Below are 26,216 nucleotides of genomic sequence, written 5' to 3' on the forward strand. Positions count from 1 at the left end.
TCAATTTCATATTTCAAATTTTACTGAAAACATTTTATTGGCCAAAGAGTTCTGAATATTTTCCAAGTATGTGAAGGGAAAAAATCCTGAAAATTTTCCTAAAAATGTTTTATGTTATTCATAATTTCACTCTAATAGTTGAATAATGACCTTGAGAGATTTAGGGTTAAGATAATACTCGTTTTTTAAAAGATTGTCTATAGGTAACAATTTGTTTCTCTTTCCTTCTTGTTTCATCAAAGCTCCTTGAGCTGATCAGCCCAGGTGACCGTGCAGAGCATTAAATCCTGCCATCTGTTCTTCTCTAGGGCCTATGCATGCATCTTTACACATTTTAGTCAGTGTGTTTTTTGCTTTTCTTGCCATTTACTTGTGAATCTTTACCCCTGATGGTCAGTCCTATTGCTCGGAGTGGGAGATGTCCCCATCAATGGCCTACTCATGTTTATCCTAAATAACATATGGTTAGAAAAGCTACATATAACTAAGAGTCCACATACACACACTGTGTTCACTATTCCTCAACAAGACACTGTCTGTTCTTAGTCATGGTAATTACAGCCTATAAAGCTGCTGTGAACACTGAATTAGCGAATACTGAATCGTTTTTCCTAAGAGAAATATGGGGCCACATTCCTACTTCTAGTCAGAGGATTTTCATCTAAGATCAGTACATACCCTTGTATTATATATGTTTCTGTTTAAAGACACCTTGTGTAATATATGGTTGGTCTGTTAATATTGAACTCATGGCCGACAGCTCCATAACTCATACCTGAATGGAGATTGTGTAGCAGATGATTTCTCTGTAAGGCGTGTTACAGCCTTTTTGCACTTGGGTGCACAAGACAGTGCTTCAACACTATACTTAGGGGCCATCTTAAAAATCAAAATCATCAACAAAAAGCAAAAAATGTGAAAAGCCATGGCACCACATGTACTGCAGAAAGGACACTTGTTTACAGTGTAAGAGCTGAAACAAGAGGCAGAGTGTGATCTTCTGTGACCTTAGCTGGGAGTCGGAACCATCCTGCCTGTGTGCCCCAATGACCTGGAAAACTTTAATGAGTATTGATTTCAGGGATACAAATACATTTTAGTGAGTAAGCAAATTCTCAAATACGGAATTTGCAAATAATGAGAATCAGCTGTAATTCATGTTCTCACTGGGAACATTACCTCCCACCGTAGCTTCGCACTTGGTCTCAAAGTGTGATTTCTTTAGGACAGCTAATAGAGGACTGTAACTGTAATTTCTTTATTTTCTGATCTCTGCTGTAAGGAAGGAATTACTCGAGCCTTGGTTATAGTCTTGAATTTCATCTATGTCTCAGCTGTTCTCTGGAAAGAAAATACAAGAGACATGCCATCAATTAACATGTTTGAATTTATAGTAACTTTCGTACTAAAGTACACAGCATACTAAACCAATTGATGAAGAGATCACAAGTACCTGTGCTTCTCATGAACCTTTATGTAAATGTACTTTAATATTTAGAAATACATATAGCACAGTAGTTAAAACTACAGTTGGGAGGGTTTTCTTTTTTCCCCTAACTGCGGCTTTGCCACTTTCTGACATTATTTGAGACAGTTTACATAACCTCCATTTCTCATCTATAAAATGATGATCATAATATACCTGTCTTGTAGGGTTACTATAAGATTAGATTAGTTAATGCATATAAAATACCCAGCATAAAAGTGTCACATACATAAGACATACACATATACACACACTTTAGATATTATTGTTACTGGTATTATATACATATAAAGAGAATGACAGACATGACAAACTCAGGCAGAATTTTATTCTGTGGACTACTGTAAATCCTGTGGGATATATAACAGGGTTCCATGTTTGCTAGTTCCTTTTGTAACAAAAGCTTATTATTCAGAACTTTGACTCTCTGGTGTTCAGTTTTAGATGGAATGAGTGTTTTCTCCTGTTTACTTTTTGCATAAGGCAGTTCTTTCTCCTCACACTTGACAGTGAGCTACCAAATCACAGTGGCAGCCGCACATATCAAAAGTACTTTGAGTGGCTCTTAATCAGCATTGCACCTTCTGTGGGGGAGCTTCTTGTAGATTCCCCCAAGCATGGAAGAGCACAATTAAGAAGACACTGGCCAGTGGGGTTCCTCTAGGCACAGTGTGCATTGCCAAATTTCTGTATTTCTCAGTGTATCTAAAAATATCCATGATCATTAGAAAATCCCTCTTCTTATTTAGTAATACCTTGTCATGTATATAGCACATAATTAAATCACCAAATACTCATTGCATACTTATTGCATGTAAAGCTCTACTCTGTACTCTGCCCCTCAGGCACACACGTACCCTTAAATATTTTTCTTCTTGATGCCATTCTCTCCAGCCTCTATGCTTATTATAGTATTCCCCTTGGTTCAGTGCTAAGCCCATGGAAATTTGCTCTACCTCCAGCCATTCCACATAACTGATTCTCTCTGAGGTTATTGATAAATCCTAGTTTCCCAAATCCTGGGAGATTTTCAGTTGTCATCCTGGATGACCACATTAAAACATAGGAGTTGTAATTACTCTCAACCCCCCATGAAATGGTCTCCCCTCTGGGCCTCAGAAACACCTGTCCACCTGTTTTCTTCTCCCACTTCTCTTACAACCACTTCGTTTCTTTTCCTTGTTCCTCTCCCAGAACCTACAAGTAAATCTTAGTATTTCTCTTGAAATGGCTTTTGGATGTCTCTCTCGTGTTTGTGGCCCTCCTTCCATCTCAGCCTCTCCCACAGTCATTGTCAAGATCAGTCTCCCAAGATGATTTCTTAGCTCCATTCTCCTTATCAGCCTCTTCTTTTCGAATTCTAATTAACTATTTTCATATGGAAATTTTTCCAACTTCTGCTTGGTTGAAACTGAAGTTATCATTTATTTCTTCATTAATTCAGCAAATATTTATTGAACCTCCAATCTTTGCCAGCAATGGAGATTCAGTGGTGAATCTGCTGGAGCTTATAATTACACTTGAAGAGCAGACATTGACATAGGAATGCCAATGAGCTGGGTGTGCTGAAAGGAGACCCACTAGTTCAATGGGAACATACATAATTGGAGAATTTAACCTAGACTCTAATGCCTCTGTATCTGGGTAACATTACATGATGCATAATATGTGCTTTGCATGTATTAATCAGCTGAACATGACCATACTTCGTGGCAATAGGATGCATAGAACTCACCCAGGTGCAGTGGTGGATTTGACACAGCCATCACAGAGAACAGTGTGTGCGAGGCATCTGTGGGAAAACGAGAGTGACATGTTCCAGGAACATTTGAGAACTAGAAACTCTGGCTGGTTGGAGATTAAAGAGCAAATGAGAGAAGGATGTGACATGTTTTCAAACCCACGTTAATGATTTGAGGTTTTCCTCAAAGAATGATAGGAACCCATAGAAGGGGTTTACTTGAGGCAATAATATGACCCCTGTGGTGACAAAGTACCTCTTGACTGCAGGGTGAAGTAGGCATTGCTGGGAGGAGTTTGTTGGTAAAGCTGGTGGGTGAATATGGATGTCTGGAAAGGAGTCCTGGTGAGAGGTAAAGGTGATTCAGTAAGATAGAAGACAGTATAGTTGGAAAAACTTGGATGTGCTAGTAATAGTATTACCAACAATATGGACAACAGGCTAACAAAACCCTTACCTTGCTGTCGGAGACTCTGAACCTCTGTTAAACTCCCAGCTCCAGTTCCCTGGAAACAGATGAAGATGGTATACACCAGCGTTACCAGACAACATTGCTCATGGTAATAGTGATCTGTGATCATTACACTTCAACTAAATTGGGAGGGATTATGACTGAATTATAAATGTGTGATGGGAATGCCATGCCCTGGTGGGGTTTCTTGGATATTTTTAAGGAATCATTAGGAGAGATTTTGGCTCCTCTGGGGCATAAGGCTTCCTGTAAGCCAGGGAAGCCTCAACATCTGTGCAGTATGGATCTCCAGCCATCTGGGCTGTGTTATTGCAAAAGATCACCCCCATACCACTATATTGAGCTGTTATCCTCATGAATTGCTGCAAGGATTCACATGGAAAGGAAAGCCTGGTACCATCCTGTTGCCAGGATGTGGTTCCAGCCTCCTTTTCTTCCAGGAAGATTAGTTCCAAGTGTCAGCCCAAAGGCTTATTATTAACAGGGTCTCCACTGCCCAAGGAGTAAGAGCAGCATTTATAGAAATCCATGATTAAGAGATAAGTGAAGGGTGGAGTGGGTTAAAGGATGAGTCCCAAGTTTCCGATTTGAGTAATTGGATGTAGGAGACCCTGCTTTGTGGCTGGCATCAATTGTCTCCATCTTTTTAAAAAATCATTTCTTCATAGAGAGCCATGGAGTGGAGAAATTTGGATGTGTTATGACTTTGTCATTTTTACCTGTCATTGTATTCCTTATCTTCACTTCTCCTTGAATAATTCATTATTTTTCTATTCTATTAGTCTTCCAAATTATCTCTTTTAGGGAGCCTTTCTGAAATTATTCTGTACTTCCTCCATACTGCAATACCTTCATCATAACATCATGCCATTTACTCTGAGTGTTCTTATCTCTTTTCTTCAGATCTGTACACTTATTGTGGATACAATAAAAGTCTCTCTCTCTCTCATTGTATTCTCAAACTTAGGTTAAGGATTGATCTTGAGAAGTTTTTTTTTTTTCTTTGAATAAATTTGAAATTAAGAGAGCCACAAATATGGGGAGGGAGGAACAGAGAAACAGAGAGAGGGGGGGGGGAGAGAGAGAGAGAGAGAGAGAGAAGCAAAGATCCCAGTTTGGAATCAGAGAATTCTTCAAGTGGGAATGAACAATTGACCTGGACTTTGAACAGCTAATATATAGATGTGTGGAGCTTAGGTGTGACGAACACTTTGCATCTGGAAGAGCTAAGCAAAGGCACGGAGATGAAAAAAATATTTGATGTGTTGAAGGAATGTATTTGTTTCATTTTCTTCCATCAGAGATCTTTCTCAGCTGCCTTTGAATACATCCTTGGGAAGGATTTTTTTTCAAACTACTCATTTATCATTTATGATAAACATTATTGCACTTATTTTATTTTTCTCACCTATAGATATTTGGACATTATATTTTACATTGCTTTTTAAATTTTTAACATTTAAAACAACTGAAACATAAAAAGGACAAAATGAAAATCCCTCATAAATCCATCATTTGAAAATAATACCTGGTGATATTTTATTATATTTCTTCCTACATATTTTGAGGGACTGAACTTTTTAAAAAAAATCTTGGTTTATGAATCTTCTGTGGGTATTTTGCTATTTTGTCTAGGGAAAGTCCACATTTTATGTGTGTGTGCGCACTCTGCTTCATTCTTCCAGAGACTATTTAAGTGAATAGAAGTTATATTTTCCTTGTAAGCTAAGTGAGCAGTGCCACACAACAAAATGAATGTGAACCAGGATTTGGATTCTGGCTCCATTTCCTACTAGTTGCAGTCACTTGCACAGGTTATTTGGTCTCTCTGCCCTGGTACACCCATCTGTGCAGTAAGGATCATAATGCCCACCAATTTTCTTTGCGGTGAGAAGGAGGCATAAGGAATGAAACGTGCATGGTACTGCCAGCCAAGTGGGTATCCATGCATGCCCTGTGCATGTAATGGGAAGCAAAAGATTGAAGTGTCCATCTTCAGAACATGACAACACAATGCGTCTGTCTTGGATATCTTAAAGCATTAGCTGCAGAGTTTTTGGAAGGAAGTTAGCATCATATGAATCCGCAATTCTGTGCCTCAGAGTAGTGGCAGCTCTTCCTACAAAGCATTTAGTCTCCTCCTCACCTGGCAGCCAGGGGTTAACAAATCTTAACTACTATGAGTGTGTGGGACACATTAACATCATCCTTCCAATCTGGCTTCAGAGGTGAACAAACTGAGAGTCACTAATTAGATCATTTCCTTAGTTCACCACCGAGACACTTAGCCATAGTTTGTGTGGTCTTTCACCTGGAGAGATGACCTGGAACCCTATGCAGCCAGCGTGTGGCCAGAGAGCAAAGCAGGAACTGCCAGAGTGTTTTAGCAGACAAAGAATAAGTAAGACCAAACATCCATAAATGCTTATCAGTAGGCACATGAGAAATAATAACTAACACTGTTTATCCCCTCCTCACAGTAATGTTGAAGATGATTAAACCAGTTCTGGTACGCTGGGGGTAAATTAGCAATTGTACCTGAAGGTGAATGTAAATAATTGCATAATTCTAAGCAGTTCAGTTTTGATTACACTAAAATTACAACCTGAAAATGAGAGTCATGAAAATGACTGGCAAACAGGAAAACGGTATGAAGTAAGACCATTCTAACTTTAATTAAATTATTGGTGAGTCATGTTCAATGATTGTAGACCACATGTGGACCCTCTCAAAACATCTATATTAACAATAAAAATTGTATGTGATCTGTAAGTGCATGAATTTTTTTAATCGAATAAGTCACTACTGGAAAAACATGTTCTGTCCAGAGTGAAAATCCCTAAGAACTACTCACTTTTTAGTGGTATATGATTTTAAGATTTCATAAAGAAAATATATCCACATGTTGGCTCATGTGTATTTAATTGTTTTAGTTTATTATAAACTTAATCAGAGACATCCCTCCTTTATTCCATTTACCCAGGATAGAAATAAGAAATGGACTGCTTATTGCTTTTCTTCTTTCCTCTGTGTTCCTGGATTAGCTGCTGCCCACGAGTCCAATTGAAGAAACAAGAAGGGATAATGTAGAGCCACCTCTTAATTACACAATCAGTTCACATTTCTTCAGGGAGTTCTTTAGTTCATAGCTGCAAATTGAAGGAGAACATGCAGCCTGAAGATATGAGTATAGTGACCTCCAGGTGCTGCTGGATTGTTCATATTGACAAAGGCCCCCAACCACTGACTCAAGCCCAGCCTTTCTTAGCTTGGGTAGCAGGGGGATTGTCTCCAGATTACATCTTTTTTTTAAATTTTTATTTATTTATGATAGAGAGAGAGAGAGAGGCAGAGACACAGGCAGAGGGAGAAGCAGGCTCCATGCACCGGGAGCCCGACGTGGGATTCGATCCCAGGTCTCCAGGATCACGCCCTGGGCCAAAGGCAGGCGCCAAACCGCTGCGCCACCCAGGGATCCCTCCAGATTACATCTTAAGTCACAAACCTCTTTTTCTGAGTTCATAAGTGTACCAGTCAGGACTGGTGGTAATTTACAGAATCTGCAGGTTGTCATTCCAGGGGTAGATGGTGAGGTGACTACCTGAGAGCCATCAGTGTTCCATAAACCTTCTATCTTTCCAGGCTGATTTTTATAGTCAGTGTGTCTATCTTCTAGAGAAGACAAAAGAAGAGAGAAAAGGGAAAAGAGCAAAGGGCACATCATGGCTGAACTGTCTCATTTTTGGGGGAAGACAGTAGCTTTCCTGGAAACCTCACCCAAGATTTTCTCTTATATATCATTTATTAGAGCTGCTATGTCTAGGTCAAAAGGAGCCTGGCTAATCCAACATTTTCAGATGTGTATATTATCACCTCCCTGAAAAAAATGAGTGCCCTCCTAATATTAACAAGGGGAAAAGAATATTGGGCAGGTGATATGTAGTATCTGATACAATTAGATCTACTCATGGGTCAGTTTCCTATTTAAGAAACTTCATTTCAGTATTTTAAGGAGATGTGTCTGAGAGTCCATGAATTTCACTGGCAAAGGTGTTTTGTCTAGAGCAGCACTGTCCAGTAGAATTTATCAAAGATAATTGGAGTGTTCTGGATCTGCATCATTCAACACAGGAGCCACTGGCCACACGTGGCTATCAGGCACTTGAAATGGGTCTAATGTAGCTAAGAAACTGCATTTTACATTTTATTTAATTTTAATAAATTCAAATAGTCATGTGTGCCCAGTGACTACTATATTGGGCAACAAAGATCCAGAGCATCCTTGGTGAATATTTTGGTGTGGGAGAAGGGAAGAGAATAGGAAGAAAGAGCAAGGATGGGGACACCAGATCCAAGGAGTAAGTATCTGAAGAAGTGAGTGGCTCTGGAAGAGAAAATTGGATGGAAAATTACTCACCAGTGTGAAGACTTGGGAAGTCAAGCAAAGGCCAATTTAGCGTTCTTCAAATGGTTCATTAGGCTGGATCTTTCTAACATTCATTCTAGAATGATCTGTTGCACACTTATGATATGAAAATAACTTATCACTATGGACTCTGTCTCTGAGCAGACATGTTTTTACTCAATGATATATGTGCTTGATACTCCAATAGTTGTGCCACCCCGGGTGTTTCATTCACAGGCCTTAAGTGACAGTATAGTAGAGTTGGTCTGGCAAAAGCTGACACTACTCTTACAGTCTTTTTTTTTTTTTTCTCCAATTTTCAGGAACATTCCACTCAGTAGGCTGCCTTTATGGAATAGGCCTCCCTTGTCATTTTAGAAAATTGTCTCATTTTCTTCCTTCTTTACTAGATGTTCCTACTTGTCTGGCTTCTCCTCCTCTACCCTAGCCCTAAATATTAGAGCTCCCTAAGACTAATTCTCCCTCAGTGTGCTCATTCTCTTCCAAATGCTTCAAATGTCATATGTTTTTGGAAATTCCAGCATGTATAACCTATCCCTAACCTGTGAGCACCAGATTTGTGTCCTCTACGTATGTGACCCATCTAATTGGTTGTCTTAAGAGTACCTCAGACACACAAGATTCAAAACAGAGCTGACTTTCTGCTCTCAACTGCTCCCTCCTGGAGCTTCCATATCTAACAAATAACATCATTATTTATAATATTTCTCTAACTAGAAAACTATTTCTCACTCACCGTGTCCATTCCAACACCGGGTCCTATAGGCACTACCACCAAAGCAGATCTCCGTCTACTCTCCATCATTTGTGCCACCACCTCTGTCACCTTCCACTGGGACTCCTGCAATTCTCTCGTTTTCCCCATGCTCAGGGCCTCCCAACACACCTTAATCTCTCCCACCCAGCTGCCAAACTGAATTTGCAAATTGTAGATTATACCGTATCACTCTCTTGCATAACACCCTTCTATGATTTTTCATTCCTCTTAGAATAAAATTGAGACTCCTTACCAAGAATAAACAACTTCCTATGTTCTCATTCCTGAATATTTATCTGGTTTTGTTATTTATTCCATTTTTCTCTTACTCAATTTTCTTTGAACACATTGACCTTTTTTTTTTTCATTGCCTGTATCATGCCAAGCTCTTTCTTATTCCAAGAACTTTTCATTAGCTTTCCTAGAACATTGGCTGTCTGGCTTCTCCTTATCCCTTGGGCGTCACGGAACTCTTCTCTGATTACTCCAGTTAGCAGTATTCTCACTGTTGAATATACTAGTACCCTCTTGAGTTCTCCCAAAGCTCAAGTGCATTTTTGTGCTTGTTTGTCCTTGTTTTCTACCATTGTGGACTATAAGAGGCTGAGAGTAGAGCTAGTATGATGCCTGGTGCACAATATATAGTCTCTTGAATGGATGCCCATATTATTAAAGTTTATTAAAAAAAGATTGTATTGAAATCTATTTAAAATTTTTAAGTAAAGAAAAGCCATGTAAATGGCAAAGCAAAACATTTAAATACCAGTGCATTTTGACCATTGTCTAGGCTAGATGCCAATTTAATTTTGTGAAAGGATGTGATGAATGAGCTAATAAATGAAAAACAATTTCCTATTTCCTTGAATATAAATTTTATATTACATTACTTGCTGTGAGTAGCCACTTAGTTATTCTCAATGATATCCTAAGCCAAAGGGAGAATGGTTTTTTCTGCAATAGAGATTAAATGATTCCAATTATATCAAATTGATGGTAATTCTTATTAGCCAGGGTCAGTAGAAACATGAACACTTGGAAAGTCCTGAGCTTTATGTCACTAGTGCATAGAAGCTCTTTCTTACTTTTTTGTGTCCCAGATTATCTGCCTCCAAAGATGGACAATTGTTTTAACATCTTAAGTAAACCTCACTTTCAGTGGATTTTTGTTTTGTTGGAGAAATCAAGATATAATTGATATAACTATATCAATTAAATTGATATAACAATCAATTTAATAACTATTTTTTTGTTTGTAGCTCTTAGGGGACACTGACTCTAACTTAAGCCTACCAAAATACAAAAATAAAACAGAGCCATCCAAGAACTGTCCATTGTCCTTTAGTGTCAATGTATTAACCAGATAACCTGTAAACATGCCCTGGATTCAGTTTTTGGTTCTTTGTAAGGATTTGCGGAGAAAAAAAAAATGACTAGAATTTTATTTTAAAAAACGATTTCAATCTATGAGTGTTTTTTTGAGGATCCACTATGTCTAAGGCAGTGTGCTTGGCACTCTGGAAGACTACAGTGATGAATCGGAAGTGATTCCTACTCTCAAGGAATTCACAGTCAAGTAATGGGTTTATTTGATATGTAACTAGATACTACAAAGTGCAAGATAAAGTTCCACAATAGAAGTGAAAAATAAGGTAGTATAGAAATTCAAAGGAGGAGAAGATGAACTTCACTTGGGGATATTAGAAATCTTCACAGAGGTGTTAGTCACATTCCCTGAGCCTTGAAAATTATCAGGACCAGGCTGTGTAGGGTAGGGACAATGGATTTCTATCTCAGCAAAGGCACAAAGTCAGAAAAGCCTGGGAAATGTACACAGAGCAATGAATAGATCAGTTTAAGTCAAGAAGTATGTGAAAGGGTAGAAGAGAAGAGAGGGAGTGAGGTTGGAAAAGTAGGACAGGGGTGTATTTCAGGAACCTAAAATGTAAGCAAGGCTAGGTAGGTGAACTTCATCCCATAAGCATTAGGGAGCCACACGGGGCTAGCACTCAAGGCTGTATGTAAGTGGAGTCATACTATGGGAAGTGGTGAGCACAAATGTTGGAAAAAGACCAGATAGAAGGTCTCTCAAAGGTTTATGATGGTGACACTGGTGGACATTCTGGAAGTAGTTTCAACAGGTTCTGCCAACTCTTTAGCAAAGAGGAGTAGGAGAGGTTCAGACGTGATTCAAAATATTTTTTTTATAAATTAATTTTTATTGGTGTTCAATTTACCAACATACAGAATAACACCCAGTGCTCATCCCGTCAAGTGTACCCCTCAGTGCCCGTCACCCATTCACCCCCACCCCCCACCCTCCTCCCCCTCCACCACCCCTAGTTCATTTCCCAGAGTTAGAAGTCTTTATGTTTTGTCTCCCTTTCTGATATTTCTCACACATTTATTCTCCCTTCCCTTATATTCCCTTTCGCTATTATTCATATTCCCCAAATGAATGAGAACATACACTGTTTGTCCTTCTCCGGTTACTGTGGCCAAGTTCAAAAAGGGTGTTGCCTGAGTTCTTCTCTGGGATTTTGATGGAATCTTGTCTCACATTTAGATCTTTCATCTATTTTGAGTTTATCTTTGTGTATGTTGCAAGAGAGTGGTCCAGTTTCATTCTTCTGCATGTGGATGTCCAATTTTCCCAGCACCATTTATTGAAGAGACTGTCTTTCTTCTAGTGGATCGTCTTTCCTCCTTTATCGTATATTAGTTGACCATAAAGTTCAGGGTCCACTTCTGGGTTCTCTGTTCTGTTCCATTGATCTATATGTCTGTTTTTGTGCCAGTACCACACTGTCTTGATGAACAATTAAAGAACCATGAAGACAGATTAAGGCAAATAAATGACACTCTAAGGAAGAAAAACCTACGTTTAATTGGGGTTCCCGAGGGCGCCGAAAGGGACAGAGGGCCAGAATATGTATTTGAACAAATCCTAGCTGAAAACTTTCCCAATCTGGGAAGGGAAACAGGCATTCAGATCCAGGAAATAGAGAGATCCCCCCCTAAAATCAATAAAAACCGTTCAACACCTCGACATCTAATAGTGAAGCTTGCAAATTCCAAAGATAAAGAGAAGATCCTTAAAGCAGCAAGAGACAAGAAGTCCCTGACTTTCATGGGGAGGAATATTAGGGTAACAGCAGACCTCTCCACAGAGACCTGGCAGGCCAGAAAGGGCTGGCAGGATATATTCAGGGTCCTAAATGAGAAGAACATGCAACCAAGAATACTTTATCCAGCAAGGCTCTCATTCAAAATGGAAGGAGAGATAAAGAGCTTCCAAGACAGGCAGGAACTGAAAGAATATGTGACCTCCAAACCAGCTCTGCAAGAAATTTTAAGGGGGACTCTTAAAACTCCCCTTTAAGAAGAAGTTCAAGTAACTCTGAACGTGAATGGGCTTAATGACCCCATCAAAAGGCGCAGGGTTTCAGACTGGATAAAAAAGCAGGACCCATCTATTTGCTGTCTACAAGAGACTCATTTTAGACAGAAGGACACCTACAACCTGAAAATAAAAGGTTGGAGAACCATTTACCATTCAAATGGTTCTCAAAATATACCCTAAAAACTATAGAACACTTCTGAAAGAAATTGAGGAAGACACAAAGAGATGGAAAAATATTCCATGCTCATGGATTGGCAGAATTAATATTGTGAAAATGTCAATGTTACCCAGGGCAATTTACACGTATAATGCAATCCCTATCAAAATACCATGGACTTTCTTCAGAGACTTAGAACAAATTATTTTAAGATTTGTGTGGAATCAGAAAAGACCCCAAACAGCCAGGGGAATTTTAAAAAAAGAAAACCATATCTGGGGGCATCACAATGCCAGATTTCAGGTTGTACTACAAAGATTCAAAATATTTTGACCTGGATGACTGGAAGGATAGTTGTGCCATTAAAAGAAATGGGCAATACAGAAGAGAAGCTGTGGAAAGGAAAACTGTATACACAGGTGTAGAAGTGTCAGTTTGGATGCTAGTAGAATACAAAGTATGCAATCACGGAAGTGGACTTCAGGAGAAATTCAGAGGCTGGAGATTTAGTCCTGTGATCATTGCCATTCTCTGAAAGCCTGTGATTTATGAATTTTTCAAAAGAGAGATTATAGAGAGATAAAAGAAGATTAAGAATAGACAATCAGGGAACACCTGCCTTCATCGGGTCAAAAAAAAAAAAGTAGAAAAATAGACAAAAGAGGAGTGTTGGAAGGAGGAGGGTCCCATGTCCTGAAAACCTCTTAGGAGAGACTTTTCAAGAAGGAAGTGCCCACGAATGCCAACTGTATACCTTTAAACTATGTGGCAGTTAAAACTACCTATCATGTCTGTCCTGCTTGATTTTTGTAGCCCCTGGTGCCTAGCAAAATGCTCTACTCATAATCAGTAAAATTTTACCAAACAATTTTGGTTGTTCTGTTTGGAGAGATCTGGCTGTAATGTAATGAACATACAGGTGAAAGAATAAAGCATTGGTTGAAAAATAAGAAATTAAAGTGAAAGATGAGACAGTGTAATGGGATATTGGTGGCAAGCAATTAGATGGACTTCTATGCTGGTGTATAACTGTCATAAATACAATGTTATATATACACCAGAAGATAAACATCCCCAGAACCAGGTGCCAATGGCAAAAACAAAAGGAGGAAAAGAAGTCACAGATATGAGTCTAAACCTTATGCTGTTTTTAACATCTATACAATAAATCTACTTAAACTTATATCCGTTCTTATTATTAAGGGGAGGAGTACACAGATAAAGTAATATGATACAATTCCTATGGAAGTTAACCTTTTGGTTTTTTTATTAGTAAACAATAGGAGAGCAATCAATAAATTCAGCAAGCCATGGTAACGTGACTAGCCTTGCAAGCTGGTCTGGATGTCATGGTGTGTACAATGAGGAAGCGCCCTAAGACTTCATGCTGATAAAAATGCAAATATGGAAGTACTTTGTATCAAGCAAGGATGATAAAATTGTATTTTATTTTATTTTTAAAGATTTTATTTATTTATTTATGAGAGACACACAGAGAGAGAGGCAGAGACATAGGAAGAGGGAGAAGCAGGCTCCACGCCGGGAGCCCACCGTGGGATTCCATCCCGGGTCTCCAGGATCACACCCCGGGCTGAAGGTGGCGCTAAACTGCTAAGCCACCAGGGCTGCCCCTAAAATTGTATTTTAAATTGTTGCAAGATTTCTTTATTTCTAAGACCATCTCCTATTCTACATTTGAATGTAGTATATTAATCTGGAACTCGATTGTGAAATCCTCTTAAGCAATTATATGCCAAATTGACTCTGTAGAAGGGAAAGCATGTTTGCTTGATAGGAAATGAAGGCTTATGGTTTACATATTTCTTTCTTAAGAGCCGTGATTCAGCTGGATATTTATTCATCTCCCCTTCTCACTGCCCCTGTCCACCCCCCAACCCTGTGATTGCTTCGCAGGCCATGGCACATGTTCCTGTGGTCACTGCGTGTGTGAGACAGGATGGTTCGGGAAGCTCTGCCAGCACCCACGGAAGTGTAACATGACGGAAGAACAAAGCAAGAGTTCGTGTGAATCAGCAGATGGCATATTGTGCTCCGGGAAGGGTGAGTATCTCTGCCGGAGCTTGGCCTGGGTCCCTGTTCTGACACATTCTTTGTACAGCAGCATGTACAACCTTTTACAGACTGCACTTTGCAGGAATGAAAACTACGCTGTCCTCTGCTTGTACTAGATTTCAGACTTGAGCGTTAACCACATGAAGTTTGGGATCTAAGAAAATGAGATGCTAGGGAAGGATTGGCTGAGGAAAGGTGCTCAGCAACTTGCATGCATCGTCATTGCTGAGTGACATGTAATGAATAATCATATAAAGAAGAAAAGACAACAAGATATAATGGGCAATGAATGGGATCCCAAAAAAGACAAAGGAGTAATTGTTGAGTTTACATGTGAAATAGCACACCCCAGAACTGCAGAAAAGTGATCACAAGTATCTGGACTGTCAATAAGCAGAGTTTGGGGCATTTCAGAGGCCAGATCATGTATGTAGATGGATGTGGGGAGGAGGGGAGGGTAGAAGGTCGGAGAAGGACATAAAGAGAAACTAGATGTTTTATTTCATAAAAAAAGAAAGGAGTATATGGGTCCCAAAGTTCATTCTGGCATCATTTTCTTTGGCCTAAAAATCACCATTTCCCCAACCAAATGTGTAACCTAAAGAAATTTAGGCCTGCAACATGTTTATAATTTTCAAGTTAATTGAATAGGAACTACCATCTCAATCAAACATTTGCCACAGGAGCAAATTCTAGAAGAAAAGCAGTCCTACTCACTGTCCCCTTAATTCCCCCAGAAAAGCAGAACAGATTTCTTCTGAGAAAGGATATGATAGATTAAATGTCAGATACCTTGATGTTGATATTCTTGTATTAATTCTTGAAGAGACTTTAAAATCCTGTTCTCATAGTGCATATGGGCTCATCTAGGAGGCTGTCATGTTCCTCCTGGCTGGTGCCTGGGAAAACACCAGAAAGGCTCTGGAAGCTCACCAGATTCTCAGTAATGTTCTGGAGCTACCTTTTGTGAAACTAGATGGCACGGAGTGCCCAGACTCTCTTCTTCAGCACAGCAGCTTCCTTGCCCAACAGACAGCCTCCTCCCCTTTTCAGATTAGGCACAGCTACGTGAAGCTATACTGTTTTCCCTCAGACACCTACCCTGTGTCCAGATTAGCACATAAATATCTTTCTGAAGAAGACACAGTGAAGCAAAGTGAATGGCTGCATAGTGATGAGGGAGGTTTTAGAAATAGGATGTGCCCCTACACAGTGGCTCTTCCTTTGCCTATCCCCAAAGGCAACCCCCATCAGGCTCAAAGAGGCTTTTAAGCATAAATGCAAAGATAAAATCAGATGGAATGCTGGGACCACATGTAATGCCAGGAAGAAGGCGGGAAATTGAAACATGCTCACTATCTACAGACAACAATTTTTGTCTTTGGTTTCCAGGAATACCGTGTTTGAGACTTTGTGTTTACCGTGCTGTGCCAAGGAGGACATGCCTTCAACCTAATACAATGACAGCCGTCAGGTGGCAGTCGAATGAGTTTAAAGCAACCACTTTGTTCCCTGTTTGTTCTCTTACTAAATTTATTCTCATTCCAACTTCCAGATGAATCTAGCGCCAGTCTGGCTGTCAGGGGCTCTCAACTCCTGGAAACTCTTCCTTTAGGTTCAAGCTCTGTTGGGAGAGCCAAAAAGGGTGAAGGAATTGTGGAGGAGGAGATTAACAAGGAAAACAGGAAAGGAGGTAGAGATGGATTTACCTTCCAGGGGGAAGCAGAAGAGGAGAAAAGAAATGTTATCTGATCAGAAGGCAGTATCCTGCAAATAACAAAGCAGTGAGAATGATGAACCTGTCTGAATTAGATTTCTTCTTTCTGAGTGTAGCTCCAAACACAGAGCCCTAAAGGTTAGATTTATTTTTTTAGTTGGTTTTCCATAATGGAATTACCGTTGGAATAAGGATAGTAACTTTTCACAGAAACTCTACAGAATGATGATGCCCAGTCACATTAAAACATTAGTGTGCTCATTTCAATTTGTTTACTTTAAAAAGCAGCTATTTTGGGACTGTGTGTGCACGCGTGTGTGTGTGTGTGTGTGTGTGTGTGTATTTATTAGACCCACTATTGAATCGTTAACCTTTTCCACAAGCAGGCCTTGGTTAAGTCATGTTCAGTTGTAGGTATAGGAAGAAAACACAAAGCCGTGCTCACCCGTGTAGCAAATACCAGTCTGTCGTTTCCTACACAGAATTTCATACAAAAAGGAGCCGTTTCTTTGGAAGAAATGAACATTCTTTTTAAAGCCATTACTTTCTGAGGAGAGTCTTATTTTTCAGCATCATAAATGTAGAAAATGCAAAAAAAAAAATAAGTTGACTAAATATTGCCCCAAAGACATTTCCTCAAAACAAAACAGAACAAGGAATCTCTCTCTAGTTAATGCCTTTTCGAATTGTTTGCTTTGGGTGATGGAAATATATCCAAAGATCAATGCAGAGTTGAAAGTACATTTGTCTAAGCTGTTTATCCTTCTGTGAGTAGAGAGTTTTAGAGTCATTAAACTTAGAATGTAAAAGCTGCTTGGAGGCTGTACTTTTTAAAGCTGGTGTTAGTGGCGACGGTGGGCATTCCTACTGTTGGCAGCAGCTGGCTGTGGCTTCTTTCCTTCTGTTCTAATCAGTGCTGGATTATAGAGGAAGAAAGGAGCTAAAACCAAGATCATGAAACTGTAGGCTCAGAAGAGAGCAGGGGTGCCACAGTTCTTCCTGTCCCCATGGAGGGTACCACTCCACCCCCACCCAAAAATCACAGGAAAAGTAGTCCAGAAAGTAGACTAATGGTCTTCTAACATGGTGGTGGCATGTTAGAGAAGTCTGTGCCAAGGGACTTGACTATGACCATGTATTTCTTGATCTCATGGGCTTGGCAGAGTTTCATAAACTTTTTCTCAAATTTGCAAAAGAAAATCCTTCCCCCTGATGATCACAGAAGAAGTTGGAGCCTTTGTCTTTCTCCAAATATGAGACAGGCGTGAGCAATAAGCCTGAGGTCACATGGATGCTGGGTAGTGGCCCAAACTGCCAGCTAAATGTTTCCACCAGAAAGACAAGTCTGGAACATGCACTTCCCGTGAGCTGTGAATAAAGTTGTCACCTCAGGAGACGATGAAGAAATAGCATTTTATTTCTTTACAAATTGATAGCCAAGACAATAAATCACTCCATAGAAAAATTTAAAACAAGATACATTGTTGTGACCTTCATAACAGATGGAGTAGTTAGTACAATAGTGAAAACTGCCTGCTGGGATGTCAGGTTGCAGCATTTTGTCAGGCTTGATGAACGAAAAAGAAAGTCCAACTTAATTAATGGGGCAGCTAACAAAGGTGCCTCGCCCTTAGACTCAAATTGTTTCTGTGAATAACCAGAGGGATGAGCTTAGAGCCAGGTCTCCCCTGAGTTTAGCCACCTTTGCAGAATACGTGATGTGGTCATAGGCTGTTTGGGGATTTGTTTATCCGGATTTTACCTTCATAACTTCAACTTAGATCCAGGTTGTCACCTGTAATCCTCTTAAAGATGCTGTAGTGTGACAGTGACTGTAGTTGTGTATCATTGGATGCCTCCCTAAACTCTCTCAAGGATACATGCAGAGTCTCGCATCAGCCATGGAAGTCACAGTGTGCATGCCCACCCACCTGTCATCCCCTTTCACCCGGGCTTATTGTCTTCCATCCCTAGGAAAGGGAAAGGGTACTAGTTGCGCTTCAAAACCCGGCTATAGCCCAGCATTCTAGTTCCTTCACCCGATGTGGCTATCCTGTCAGAGCTGTGAGAACATAACAATTCATTTTTTGAAACTATATGAAAGTTTTTCCTGTGAGAGGCATGATGGATAGGTAGGTAGGTAGACAAAGAACAGACTGAATCTGAATGAAATCTTGGGATAACTTATTTCTGATCCATGTGGCCCTGGGCAGCTCCCTTATCCTGTTGGTACTTCCATTTTCTCCTCTTTCAAGAAAGCAGAAGAATTTCATTTCTTTCCCTTTCTTAAGTCCTAAGGATGCTTTGAAGACAAATGAGAAAATGTGGCTGGCTCCCCAGGAATGGAAGCCAATAAGAAGCACAGAAGGGAGATCAGAGCTTTCTTGGGGGTCCTTATACTGAGAAAGCAAGTAAGTGGGTTAGTGATGTTGTGGTCCTGGTCCTGAGCTTACTACCTGAGAACTCCTGCCAAGATCAGCCAGCTGCTCCCAATGGCTGGACTGGTCTCATGGGTGTGAGTGGCTCCTGGCCAGCTGAGCTAAACAGTTGGTCACCTTTTGGCTGTCGTGAACCCTATGTCTGTCGGATAGAATCCTTTCCCTCAGTTTTTCCCTTTACAGAGACAGGCAGTTTGACCTCTTGTTATCAATGAAAACAGCCAGACCATTCTACAACAAAGGCTATAAAGGTCCTAATAACTATCCCACTGTGTTATTATTACACGCATGGCTATTCCTAGTTTCACAAGCTACAGAAGAATTTCCGACCTCTAAGATAGACTGGGAATTGGCAAACAGGAAGGAACAACACAGCTGGGGGAAGATGCTGACCAAGAAAAGCTAGTTTTCACAGCACACACAAAAATCAATCCACATTTTTCATTCTAGGTCTTTCAGTAACTAGTAGACTTTTGGGAACTGGAATTGACTTGTCAAACGGTCTGTAAATGTATACCATATTAACTTCAGCTGAGCTTATCAGTTTTAGGAGAATACTTTGATATGGCCTGAAGCTAAGCATTTCAGAAGCTAGAGCAGTGATTAGAATAGTTTCAGAGCCAGGTGGATAAGTTTAAAAATGAAGTGTAAGATCTTTTCATGAATTGCGACAAAATAAAAAAAGATATGCTAGGTGTGATACACAAATATCATGGACATATAAAGGCATTTGCATCTGCTTCTTTGTAGAAATAAATTTGCAATGTGAGGGAGGCACTATCTTAGAAACAACTAAAAACACTCAAATTCTTCAAATAATTAATCTTCCTCTATTCATGGAAATACGGCACTGAATATGGTGCCTTCTGAGGAAATTGCAATAAAGGGTCAATGAAATGCCCCAAGTTTTCTCAGTTGTAGATATATCGTTAACCATTTGCTAATGAGTAGTATTTTCAACATTTCTGTGCTTAAGAAAATGGAAAGAAAATCTACAAAGCCAAGATAAATAGATTTCTAAACTAAGGAAGAACTGTACCTGCAAGTGGCCAAGAAGGAGCCACCATCCCTCACAGACTGACCAGGAGGCTCAGCTCACAGGTCCTATGCAGCCTTCCAGCCACTCATCAGAAGCAAAAGTTGTCTAGATTGTACTCAAGAGCATGTAGATCATTCTAGACCCTCAGGAAAAGCATCAAGACTAAATGAAATCATGCTGTAGTTAAGCAAGAAGTTAATCAGTGAAAACACAGTTGTCAGCCTATCACTAATTCTGACTACTCCCTTACCTTGAGAAGGGTGACAAGGCATTTCACACATTTAATTTGGCCGTTGGGGATTCTTGTAGCTAAAAGCACATGCCAGTTTCCACAAGAAATATCACAAAGTGACTAAGGGATGAGACCCATTTATTTGAATCCTTTCATGATATCTATGACAAATATTCCTTTCTCTAGCTACTTTTATCTCCTGGCTTGCTAACTTATTTTTCATCATTGCGTTTCACATAGGCACTAAGTAATGATCGACCCCTACCCCCCTCCCAATCCATCTTGAATTTAGCCAGTCTAGAATTTTGTTAAATTATCACAATACTTTTTCTACTTCACATTCTCTTAAGGTGATTTTTGACCTGAAAAATTTAGTGATACCCCTCATGTAGTAAAAGGAAATCACGTTGGGAAGGAACAACCAAGCCAAGGAAATAGAAGAAGGGGAAGTCCTTTTTATGTGTTTCTTTTTTAGTTTTACAGTTGTCTTTACTGCCGCTATAGAAGTAATTTTGCCATGTGAGGGTTTTTTAGCCTGTCATGTCGGGACATGGAGGGTTTATTCTTTTTGTGAGACCATTTAATTCATGTGTTTTCTTTTAAATATACCACTCATAAAATTGTTTTTCAGTATACCAAAATATTTTTAATAGCAGAAGAGGAAGTTTTTTATTAGGTAGGAAGTAAAAGGAGGAGAAATGGGTGAAGTATTGAGAAAGTTGGTTACACCCAGAGCCTCATAGAAGATAAACTTCTGGGGGGAGATTAGAGCTCTCCTTGATCTTGGCAGGTGGGTCCCAAGAGTGAGGTCCTGTAAGTCAAGTGCCTACGAATGGTCATGTGTGCATTTCAATGGTCATGTGTGCATTTAACGAGCCATCCAATATGCACGTGTGCCCCCCCTTTAAGAAATCATGTAGACAAAATTCCAAAACTAGAAGCACAATAATGTAGTAGTAATTTTAGTTATAAAATGCATCTTTATTTAATAGAACTTACCGTTCAGTTCCTTTAAGAGCAGATGTTTTTAAAACATGATTCAATTCAGGGGGAAAAAAAGAGAAAAAAGCATCTGTTTTTGAACACCTTTTTGGAAGGCCATCTATAAGAATCAGCACACTCTGCTCTTACTGACTTTTCAATAAGACTGGGCCACGGAACATTTGCTAAGGCTAATTGCAACTGTCTAGATCCATAATGAAGCCTTTCCTGGATGACCTTTATGAATTGTGGTAAGTAAAGCTCCCCTCTGAGCAACAGGCTCTTCGATAAACTTTTACCTTTGAAAGATGGGGTTTTTAGAAGCCTGTTGTCTGTGCTCGTTGACGGTGTACTATTCTAGACAGAAACCTTTAGTTATGCGGTGACAGCAAGTAATGCCCTTTGTGATTGCAGGTTCTTGCCACTGTGGAAAGTGCATTTGCTCTGCCGAAGAGTGGTATATTTCGGGAGAACTCTGTGACTGTGATGACAGGGACTGTGACAAGCACGACGGCCTCATTTGCACAGGTGCGCTGTGACCTGTGCGGGTTGCTCTGCACCTCGTCCCGGCCCCCGTTTGTGAGAAAGTCCAACAGCACCGGTGGCTGTGTAGAAGGTGCTATTCTCCCGATTACTGAGTCCTGAGAAGTGGTTCTAAAGTACATGTGCTTCAACACGTTAGAGGGGAAATAGAGATGCAGACAAAGCCCAGCTGGAATGAGACAGGGCGGTCACTACTGAATGGATACAACTTAGTTGGTGGCACCAAGTAGCTGCCAGGAATGGTTTGAAAGATCAGATTTCCCATAGCTGTTTAATAAGATAATACTGAGGTGGCTGCACCATAAAATCTGCAGAATATGAATGGAATGGCTTTTGATTATGAACGGCTAGGGTTGATAATAACATATTTTAACTTGGTGCGCTTTGATCATAATGATGACTCCTTTGTGTATTTTCTTGCAGGGAACGGAATATGCAGCTGTGGGAACTGTGAATGCTGGGATGGATGGAATGGAAATGCATGTGAAATCTGGCTTGGCACAGAGTATCCTTAACAATTCCACAGGAGAGGACTGGAGTCTTACTTTTCTAGGCCATTAGAACATATAAATGCAAAGGAAGCCATGTATAATCACCACTAGGACAGGTCAAACAGACTATTGTATGTTTTTCTGTCTCTGAATGCCTGCATGAAGTCTGGTTACCCATTAAAAAAATGAGTTAAGCAAAGTCTGATGTAAATAACACCAGAAAGAATTTTTCTTCCAGAATTTACATCAGTGGTTCTCAACAAGGGTGACTTTGCCACCTGGAAGACACTGGGCAAGGTCTACAGACAATTTTGATTGTCACACTGGGTGGGGTGGGAGGATGTGCTTACAGGCCTCTAGTGGGCAGAGGCCAGGGATGCTGCTAAACATCCTAGGTGCACAGGACGGCCTCCATGACAGAAGGTTATCTGACTCCAAGTGTCACTGGCGCCAGAGTTGAGAAACGCTGAATTACATGGTTGTTAGACCTGCACAGTCCTCACAAAAAAAGACCATGTTAGAATCTAAGGAAATGACCCCAAATAAAGCCATTGATCATATTTTTTTCAGGATTCCCTGTCACTCAGCATTTCCATATGGAGCAATAAAGACAGACTACACAGAAGGGGCAATGTCAGGGCGCAGGAGGCCAGATCTTTCTTTTTAAAGAAAAAGACTGGTCAGTGTTAGCCAGTGTCATTCATCTGGTCTCACTTTAAATTCACAGAACATGATCCTCTTAGGAAGGAAGTATGAAAAGTGTACAATTTAACATTTTTAATAAATAGTGACATAAGTTGCTTACAATCTGTGTCAATATGTATTTACCTACTGCTAATTAAAAACAAAAAAAAATAAATTGGTAGTCAGGGGCATCTCCTGTTATGAGTTTTTTAACTGGGCAGGGGTTTAGGTGTACAAGGAATCTGATTTTTCACTATTTAAATTACTCCGTGGTAACTTGCCTTTTAAAAAGACAGTATCTAATTGGATCTAGGTTGGACCTGAAATATGCATTTGTTTCCCTTAAAAGACTTTTATTTCTAAGGATACATTACTTGCTGCAAAAGTAGGGTCATGCAAAGAAGTCAAGAAGAGATACTGTGATCAAATGATACCAGTCTCAAAGCTTGGAGGATAAAAACAACATCTAGAAATGTCTTTAGTAGAAATTACAAATATTGACTCAGCGATAGGAACAAAATGTTTATTTTTCTTAATGGTGAAATTTTGTTCTGTATGAAATTCACATTGAATTATGAAAATGTACAATAATTAGGACTTCCCTTACATATTTACAGTTAAATCTACTTACACACATTAGTTTAGGCAACCTTTAATTATTTGGAGCTAAAAAAACCCACTTTTTTTCTAAATGTGAATTATATTTTGTAAAATCCTACAATAATGTAACAAAACCATTTCCGCATTGCTTAAGATGAAAATTTTCACTTGGAAATTTTACTTAATGATGTAAATATTCTAGAGTCATGGCTTGGACTTTATAAGTCAAATCACCAAAAATAAGGAAAATATGCATCTGCCGAGTTACTTAAAAATTTAATATTGAAAATTATTTAAGAGAAAGTTTATTTGATGCTGACTTTTATTGTACTAATAGTGTTCTCACACTTTAATAGGTTTATAAAATTGTTATCTCTATCCTGAGATTATGGAGTGCAACCATATTAGTTGTATCTCTATTGTTGAGTATGTCCATTGATATATCAGTTTTGTAAAATGAGGGAAATATAAGCAGTTAAGAAATAATAATAGATTATATTCTTTCCCCCTCTGTAATCATTTTAAGCCTTAAACAAACCTGGTATAATAGATCAGTAGCACTTTTGTTGACTTGATGATGCACCATCATCAGAACTCACTTCATATCTAGCCATTATAATACAAATGACATTCAGCTTCTCCTCCTGCAGAACTCTGCTTTCTATAAAGGAACAGAGAGTAAATATTTTAGACTTTGTGGGCCACATACATCTCTGTTGCATCTTCTTCTCTGTTTTTAATACTTTATAAAAAGGGTAAATAGCAAACAAATTTGGAGTTCTTGGGCTATACAAAAACAGTCTGTGTCCTGGACTTGGCTCCCAGCAAAGCAGTACTCTATCAACCTGTGCTCTACTGGAGCTCCCCTTAATTTCCTCTGTCTTATCAAGTAATCCTGGGTGTGCTTCATTTTTCTTGTGGTTCTCTACATTTGTTATCTCTTTTATCAATAGCTACAACAAAAGTGCTTCTCTTTTAATATTTTCATATAAGAAAATTGTCCTCAGCATTTATGTTTTTTAAGAAAAAGTTTCTAGATGGAGAAATTATTATACTAGGAAGTTCCAAATGTGATTTGTTCAAATTTTTGGACAAGGCTGAAAATATATTACAGTCAGCTATCTTCTGGGTTCATTTAGCTACAAATTATTGAACTGAAACTGAGTTATAGCATAAGTCAACTGGTACCTAATCTCTAATGAATATTTTTCTTTTAAAACAGAAATAATTTCTTTCTACTTCTTTCTGTCTGCTATATTTCATATGTGTGTATATGATTTTGACTCTAGCAATGCAATTATCAATAGACCTATTAAGAAGTTATTTAAATTACATGTTTAAGTTGGAAAAAATAAAATACAGTTACATGTAAAGACATAAATCTTACTCTTTTTCACTGTGACTTTGTATTTTGACTTTTAATTCCCTTACTAAGATAAAAACTCCTCTTTCAAAAAAAAAAAAAAGGTAGGGCAGAAACAAACTTGTAAGAGGGGAAGGGTAAATATGCAAAGCTCATTGGCTTGTTTGAGTTTGTGTGAAGTTACTGGGAGATTAACGTTGGGAAGGATGAGACATGTTTGCAGCTGGTGTTGGCACTCACCCTGCTTGTTGGCAAACCATTACTGAGGAATTCTTCCACAAGGACTTTTCAATAAAATTCGACTACGGTCCTAAGACCCAAAAGGATAATAATTATATCCCATTTTCTTCCTGGACCCCTTGAGCTAATCTAGATTCCTGTAGCACCTTGAAAGGAATGGCCTCCACCACTTCAAATGCAAACACAATCTCTGTTAGCAAACATCAGGATTAGACTGAATGATACAGAAAACCAAGAAAAAATAAAAAATCACAACTCAGCCTTCATTTACAGACTCACTATCAAAACTCTGAACCCACCCAGTATCCAAGAGTCAAAAGGCCCTGTATGCCCCCTTGTAAACTAAAAAACTTAAGCTAGGAAATATATTTTACTCCAAGGTAATACAGTTTGCATCTGAAAGTGGGTATGTCTGCATTTAGCCAATTGCTTTCCCTGGAAATAGTCTTGTTCTGAAACAGAATTGAAAATAGGTTTCAATTATTTTGTTTCCTTCTAAAATGGATTTCTTAGCCAATCCAGTCTGTCCTTCAAACATTAGTTCTCCCTGTAATGTTAGGAATAAAACCTTAAATGAAATGATACGTGGCTAACATAAAGAACAAGAAATTTTGTTGTTGTTATTTTGTTTTATGAAAGAAAATCAAATCTACTATTTGTTATCTCAAAAACATCTGTTTTAGTCATTGAGCAACTGGCTGAGTGTGTTAAAAATATTTACTTTGCTCACTCTCCAAAAGGTAAGCAATTAGAAGCACTGTAGCAGGAGTCTTGTAGGCCTATTGTGGGGCTTCTAAAGCCACCTCTTGTCCCCACTCAGGGCAGGCAAACATTTAGAGCAAGAATCTCTAAATTCTGCAGGATTTGGAATGAAATGTTGCTCAGTACCATTTTACTCTTTACATAGGGTGCACCATCTGCATCTCTTCTCTAATATTTTCCAAGTAAAGTTGTAGCAAAACATTTTAGAAAGCAAACTTAAAAGTGGTGTCACCTGGAATATCAAAACAACAAACATTCCCGAGCATTGCTGAGTAATGGGTGAAGCCATCAGCTACGGTAACAAACCAGTAGAAATCATCCTCCCCTACCAGATATGCATGCAAAAGGAATGTGACATTAGAGACTCGATGCAACTGACATATGTACATGGAGGTACAAAACACACGGTCTGTAGATACAAATGAATTCCATCAGATTTACTATACAGAACACCAATGATGACAGATTGCACTGCTTAACAACAGCAAACTTAATTGTTGAGGGGGGAAAATGGTGGAGTCTTATCCCAGAAAAAGAGCAAGAGAGGTATCATCAGAGAGCTAAAATTTTCTTTGGCATGGTAAAGGGGGACATTGAGTGTACCAACTTATTTA

The 26,216-nt window shown here is 39.2% G+C and overlaps 1 protein-coding gene across 2 annotated transcripts in view; it reads left to right on the forward strand.

Moving 5' to 3' along the window:
* ITGBL1 (integrin subunit beta like 1) overlaps positions 1-24,623 on the forward strand; it is a 222,525-nt gene extending 197,902 nt beyond the window's left edge. Inside the window, exons 9-12 of one of the 2 annotated variants that reach the window (XM_055335920.1) lie at positions 14,354-14,500; positions 21,334-21,447; positions 21,886-21,967; positions 23,002-24,623. In XM_055335920.1, the coding sequence (XP_055191895.1) occupies positions 14,354-14,500; positions 21,334-21,447; positions 21,886-21,967; positions 23,002-23,026 (368 nt within the window). In that variant the 3' untranslated portion in view covers positions 23,027-24,623. Of the gene's footprint in view, positions 1-14,353; positions 14,501-21,333; positions 21,448-21,885 lie in introns of both variants that reach the window. The other variant, XM_055335921.1, reaches the window with a different exon arrangement.
* Positions 24,624-26,216: the final 1,593 nt, after the last annotated feature.

Source organism: Nyctereutes procyonoides, unplaced genomic scaffold (assembly GCF_905146905.1).
Source record: "Nyctereutes procyonoides isolate TBG_1078 unplaced genomic scaffold, NYPRO_anot_genome, whole genome shotgun sequence".
Classification (NCBI taxonomy): Eukaryota; Metazoa; Chordata; class Mammalia; order Carnivora; family Canidae; genus Nyctereutes; species Nyctereutes procyonoides.